The 7,006-nt window shown below is 42.5% G+C and overlaps 1 protein-coding gene across 1 annotated transcript in view; it reads right to left on the bottom strand.

Moving 5' to 3' along the window:
- Positions 1-4,407: 4,407 nt before the first annotated feature.
- Positions 4,408-7,006, bottom strand: part of LOC142302455 (uncharacterized) — a 593,189-nt gene continuing 590,590 nt past the window's right edge. The window contains exon 96 of the mRNA XM_075343517.1: positions 4,408-4,583. Coding sequence (XP_075199632.1) covers positions 4,408-4,583 — 176 coding nt within the window. The remainder of the gene's footprint in view (positions 4,584-7,006) is intronic.

The raw sequence follows: 7,006 nt of genomic DNA, 5'->3' as shown, positions 1-7,006 counted from the left end.
GGTTGAGTAAAAAATTGCCATTTCACCATCTAAAAAGAGATTTAAAATCTATGGTCTAGCCAAAAATTGTCATTTCATCATCTAAAAATAGGGATTTAATATCTGTGGTCTAGTCAAAAAATGCCTTTTCATCATCTAGAGATTGCTACCTCGTGGTAGAGGCACAAATTGACATCTCATCATCGAATTAGAAATTGCAAAATGTGTGGTCCAGCCAAAAATTGCCATTTCATCAGCTAAACAGAGATTGCAAAATCTGTAATCAAGGCATAAATTGCCATTTCATCACCTAAATAAAGATTGCTATTTCGTGGTCCTGGTACAAATTGCCATTTCATTATCTAAATAGAGATCTCAAAATTCGGGGTATATCTATAAATTGCCATTACATCATCTAAATAGTCATAGCTAATTTAGTGACAGGTGACTGACAGGTGTGGACCTAGGGTTGTGAAATAGCTGCTTAAAAGAGGGGAAGGGTACGTCAAACATGAGTGGGAAATCCTGCGGTCATGGTGGAAGGTGGAATAGGCGTGGTGTTCAAGGTGTACGTGGGGAAGGTCCTAATGCTAATTTTACTGAAAGCTCTACTGAACAAATACCAGCTCGTCCTATCGAAAAGACAACTGACAGCTTCTGTTACTGGACGGGCTATTTGACTTCCTTTTTTTGGCAGCTGCACAGTGGTACGACTTGTAGATGAGGGCCAGAAGGAGCATGTGCCACAGTAGATGGCAAGCACTGCATTCAGTGGGCTCTTATCCTCTTCCTCCACCTCAATCTCACACACAGTACAGTCCTCAGAGGTGATAACACAAATATCTTTGTTTCCCCCCTGTGACACAACTCTCCAAGAAGCCAACTAACTGTGGTGAACCATAGATGGGTGATTCTACAGAGCTTTTCACACTTCTATTCCATGGGCATTAGAGGTCTGCTCCAAAGATTCACAAACTCAAGAGGAGGAAAGCATCTACATAGATGACCAAAATGTTTGCAGTTGAATCTGGGGTCAGGCAAAGTAGTGTTCTAGCAGTATCCAGACCCTCATCACCAGATGTTAACCCACGGGGGTGGAGCTGATCATGATGAGACTCAGATACCTGAGGCACACGTGTAATGTACTGTGCTATAAGGCAGGAAGAGGTGAATGGTGACTGTCAAGGCGAGGAGTGGGACAACAGAGAAGATGACAATGAGGTTGTAGATCCCACTTGGTGTGAACCCAGAGGCACGCAGCTGAGGAGCACAGCAGAGGAGGTGGAGGAGGAGAAAGAAGACAAGGAGGTTACATTGCCGCTTCCTACACAAACACATAGTGATGAAACCACAACAAACTGTTCATCCTCAGCCACAACTCTTACTCTGGCCAGCAGCGGTTATGGGTCTGCAGTTTGCATGGGTGGCAAAGGTTGTCTAGACTGGGTTTTTCTTGATACCGCAAACGATGATCCAACTTACGTTATCTGCCAACTTTGTAAAAAACAACTCAGTAGAGGTAGACATTTCCATAATTTGACTACTACATGTATGAACCAGTACATGCACAACCAACATGTGTTATTCTGTGAACCTTACCACTCTAAAATGCAGCCTATGGGGCTTCGCCAACCATCAGCCACCCCATCAACCGTGTCTGCTGCTTCTTCCTCCTCCATCAATGTGGCAAGTGTTCTCACACAGGTCTCTGGCCAGAAAACCTCCATTTGTTTTCCCGCTACTGTCAGGGTGAGTGAGAGAGCCTGTCAGCTGTTATGGAAGTGGATATTCCTGGTGTTTTTGAATGATCTCACACACCAAGCACACCACATCTTTCTCAATCCACTATGACATCCCCACCTAGACCTCACTCACAGTCCACCAGTTTGTTGTTGTCTCACACTTGTGGTCATTTTAAAGATTATTTTCCCCTAAACATGCCAAAACTATCTAAACTGTTGGCCACGGAAATGCTGCCTGTCTGCCTGGTGGATACAGATGGCTATGGAATACTGATGGCTGTGGCAGTCCCCCAGTTCCAGTTTCTCAGTCACCATTACTTCTCTAATAAAGCTGTACCTGCACTACACCAGCATGTCACAGACAACATCACCCATTCCTTGAAAAACTCTGTCTGACAGGGTGCATTTCACTACTGAGATCTGATGAGCAAGCATGGCCAGGGCCATTACATCTCGCTGACTGGGCATTGGGTGACTCTGGTGACTATGGGGCAGACATGGAAGGGGCTGCTTCACAATTCTTGAAATCCCCAAGCCTTGTAAGACAAGCCTCTTTATCTACCACTTCCTCCACTGCTTCCACCACCTCCACCTCTTGTAGAGCCACAAATTCTCCCGTAATGTAACACAAATTCCAACAGTGTAGAAAGAATGCCCGCCACCTCCATACAGCTCAGCCAGGGCTCACCGTAAGCAGGCGGTATTGAAATTAAAATGCATTGAAGAACGCAGTCATACAGCTGAAGAGTTGCGGACAGTTATCCAGGCCGAGTTTCAGCAATGGCTTTCTCCACTGAACCTGGAGCCAGGGAAGGCCGTGTACGATAACGGTGTGAACCTGGCGGCGGTCCTACGTCGGGGCAACCTCACACACATGTCTTGCATAGCTTATGTCCTCAAACTGGTTGTACAGCAATTTCTAGGCCATTATCCCTGCCTACTGCAGAAGGCATGGTTGCTGTGTGCTCACTTCCACCGTTCACATCCTACAGCCAACTGGCATTGCTACAGACGTCTTTCGGCCCACAAGTTAACTGGTTGATATATGATGTACCGACATGGTGGAATTCCATTCTGCACATGTTGCAGTGACTGTGGCGGCAGAGACGAGCCCTGATGCAGTATGTCATGACTCATAGCCTGGGCCAACACAACCAAGTCATGGGGCAAACCGACCCTACCATGATGAAGTGTATGAGCAACAGAACCACATCTTGAAACATTTTGATTAAGAATTAATTTAATTTACATTTAATACAATTGTTCACATATAAGAAGCCGTACAGAAGTTGCTGTAGTTTATAGCTCTAATTAAGGTACACAGAATTCTCTCTAAAAGCTATACGACAGCTTCAGAGGATCATTTTCAGTTGTGTTCTTACTTTGCCAGTTACACGCTGTAGCCCTAATTAAAATTAACTTTTTTGCATATTAAAAAGGATGACAGCAGAAGCAAAAAAACAAATTGAAAACTTATTGTATTTTTTTTTCAATTTACGATCAATTTTTATCTTTACTCAGTGATAATCCTATATACTTTACATCAATATTACAATAAAAAACAACAACAAAGAAAATTCAAATAAAAAATGCCATAAGAAAACAATTTATAATAGCCATTTGTGTGACGTACAAAGCATTAACCCGCAATAGACGTGTCCTTGATAGGCTTATACTGGACCTTATCATACTAAACAGTAATACTGTGTTACTTTGTAATTTTGGATTCTTCTGACTTACAATCCCTTCCCACACACAGAGCCTGCACTGATTGGGCTTAGTCAGGATGAAGTCTTCAAATGCATGAAAATGCATCATCTGCTAAAACGAGTGATGTATGATCAACCAGGAACATTATCACCTCCCCAGGGACCGTTCTGAAAGACAAAAAAAAATATGTCATACGTTAGATTACCGCTCAAGTTGTCAGTTTAACTCTTGAAATCAAGGCATGGAATATCCTTTTAGAATGACTTCATTTCATCACATTTTTACTACATTAATTTGCATCATTTAGATGTAATACTGTTTAGATATGATATTTTCTATACAGTCTTAATACATACAGGTCTTGAAGTATTAATCAAGAAGCTTTAGGATCAATTTCATGGACTATTCTTATCACTGGAATCTGTGGTGCAGATGGTCTGTACAGAGGATTACACGGACATGACAAGTAGTGAAATCGGGGCTGACAAGGTTCATAAGATGACATCTACTGTCTTGTCGCCTATGCTAGTGATTATAAAAGGATGTTCTGATCATTTTAAACATTGGAACAACATTAAAGATAGTTATTTATATCACTGTTCCACTAAATTTACATTTAACATTATTTTTAGTGCCGGATGAAAAAGGGCAAGAAATATAGAAAGTAGAACCATAGTTTCAGAAGAGACTATCAGCTCCACCATGTCTGAATGTTAGCTAATGGTTCCATCGTAGCATCCATGTACTTCATGATATTATATGTTGTTAGACTTTGTTTTCATTGTTCATTGTGCAACATTGAAAACCAATAAAAATATTAAAGCCCAAATACATTGTATCTTATATTGACCATATCTGGTAAAGTCTAAATTATATATTACAACAGACTATGTAAATTATAACACAAATTGTTTCTTCACCACATTTTCTCATAGTGGTATGAGGCTATTTTATTAGTTAAGGGTTTATAAAAGTTCTAACCTGCTTTTATTTTACACCTCCGTTCACACTTCTCTTTACTTTTAAAACGATTATGGTTTCCTCCACAACCACCATAAACAAATGGACGGCACTCATCAGCCTTCAAGTGGAAATACCAAAGCAAGGTATATTGTGAACAAAATCCTTCATCCATGGGTTGCATACAAGGACCTGCAAGGAAAAAAAAACACTACTTTAACTGAAAATATCTTAAACCTAAATCAGACTACCGTATATACTAGAGTATAAGCCGAGTTTTTCAGCCCATTTTTTAATGCTGAAAATGCTGCCTTCAGCATATACTCAAGTGAGGTTCCCACAAAAAATTATTCTCACCTGTCCTCAGTTCCCTCAGTGTCCTCTTACCTGCTTCTTGCTGATCGCATGCACATAGACTCCTCCAAGATTGCATCCAGCGCACGGGGCTGCCGCTGCCATTGCTTTACTCCAGTTGAATGCTTTGCGGCACCGCAAAGCATGCAACTGCAGTAAAGCGATGATGGCAGTGGCGGCACAGACCGCGATAATGGAAGGGTCTATGTGCCTGCTGTCCGTAAGAAGCACTATTCAATGATCACAGCCGGAGCTGCCGCTGCTGTCAGCGCTTTATTGCAGTTGAATGCCTTGTGGTGCCACAAAGCATTTAACTGAAGTAAAGGGATGACGGCAGCGGCAGCCCCGTGCACTGGACACTATCATGGATTGGTCTATGTTCGGTCTGCAAGAAGCAGGTAAAAGGACACTGCAGGAACAGAGGACAGGTGTGAATATTTTTTTTCTGTGTATGGGAACAACAGCATAATAGGGGGAGAAAAAAAGAGACTGGAATGAGGACATTACTACAGGATGGGGCACAAGGATGGGGCACATTACTAAAGGATGGGCACAAGGATGGAGCACATTACTACAGGATGGACACAAGGATGGGGCACATTACAACAGGAAGGGGCACAAGTATGGGCACATAACTACAGGATGGGCACATTACTACAGGATGTGGCACAATGATGGGCACATTACTACAGGATGGGCACAAGGATGGGGCACATTACAACAGAAAGGGGCACAAGTATGGGCACATTACTACAGGATGGGCACAAGGATGGGGCACATTACAACAGGAAGGGGCACAAGTATGGCACATAACTACAGGATGGGCACATTACTACAGGATGTGGCACAATGATGGGCACATTACTACAGGATGGGCACATTACTACAGGATGGGGCACATTACTACAGGATGGGGCACAAGGATGGGCACATAAGGTGGGGCACATTACTACAGGATGGGCACAAGGATGGGGCACATTACAACAGGAAGGGGCACAAGTATGGGCACATAACTACAGGATGGGCACATTACTACAGGATGTGGCACAATGATGGGCACATTACTACAGGATGGGCACATTACTACAGGATGGGGCACATTACTACAGGATGGGGCACAAGGATGGGCACATAAGGTGGGGCACATTACTACAGGATGGGCACAAGGATGGGGCACATTACAACAGGAAGGGGCACAAGTATGGGCACATAACTACAGGATGGGGCACATTACTACAGGATGAACACAAGGATGGGGCACATTACAACAGGAAGGGGCACATAACTACAGGATGGGCACATTACTACAGGATGTGTTACAATGATGGGCATATTACTACAGGATGTGCACATTGCTAAAGGATGGACACTTTACTACAGGATGGGGCACATTACTACAGGATGGGCCACAAGGATAGGCACATAACAGGATGATCAGCACATTACTACATGATGAGGCACAAGGATGGGGCACACTACTACAGGAGACAAGGATGGGCATATTACTACAAGGGGGAAAAGGATGGGGAACATTACATTTTACTGGTATGTATTTTTATTTTTGAAATTTAACAGTAGCTGTTGCATTTCCACACTAGGCATATACTTGATTCAATAAGTTTTCCCAGTTTTTTGTGGTAAAACTAGGGGCCTTGGCTTATACTTGGCTCGGCTTATACTCAAGTATATATGGTAATTCATTTCAATTCCTAATTAATTTCAAGTCCTAATTTTGACAGAAAAAAACCCAAAATGAAGCATTTTTCTTAATTTTCTACATTGAATGTACTCCTACAAACTCCTTGCTGTTGTCCTTGATGTGATTTGAACAGGACTCCAGCGTTGCAAGGCTACAGTGCTAATCACTGAGCCTCCACTTAGTATTGCTTAAGGATATGTTAGCTAAGAGTTTTTGGACTTTACAAACTCTTGGAAAACTCATCCATGACACCATAGCCATTTGTTATGAAGAAAAAGAAAATTTGTGGCCATCATACATTCAGGAAGTATCTACCTTTTTGAGAGGTGTTATAAGGTACAAATGCTTTTATGTGGTCTGCGTATTAGTGATGATACTCGATTGAGCATCGGGGTGCTTGGGCCACACATTACTCAGCCCAGTATCGCGGGTGCTGCAGCGCCATCCTCGAATCCTAGAAAGAGGGATTCTCTCTTTCTCTCTTATACTCTGTACTCAAGTCGACCACATTGGATTTGAGTACCGAGCACTGAGCATTAGTGATAGGTAAACACTAAAATGG

Source organism: Anomaloglossus baeobatrachus, chromosome 4, assembly GCF_048569485.1.
Source record: "Anomaloglossus baeobatrachus isolate aAnoBae1 chromosome 4, aAnoBae1.hap1, whole genome shotgun sequence".
In the NCBI taxonomy this organism is placed as follows: Eukaryota; Metazoa; Chordata; class Amphibia; order Anura; family Aromobatidae; genus Anomaloglossus; species Anomaloglossus baeobatrachus.
Note: the sequence above shows the minus strand (reverse complement) of the source record. Positions and strands in the feature narration are given on the sequence as shown.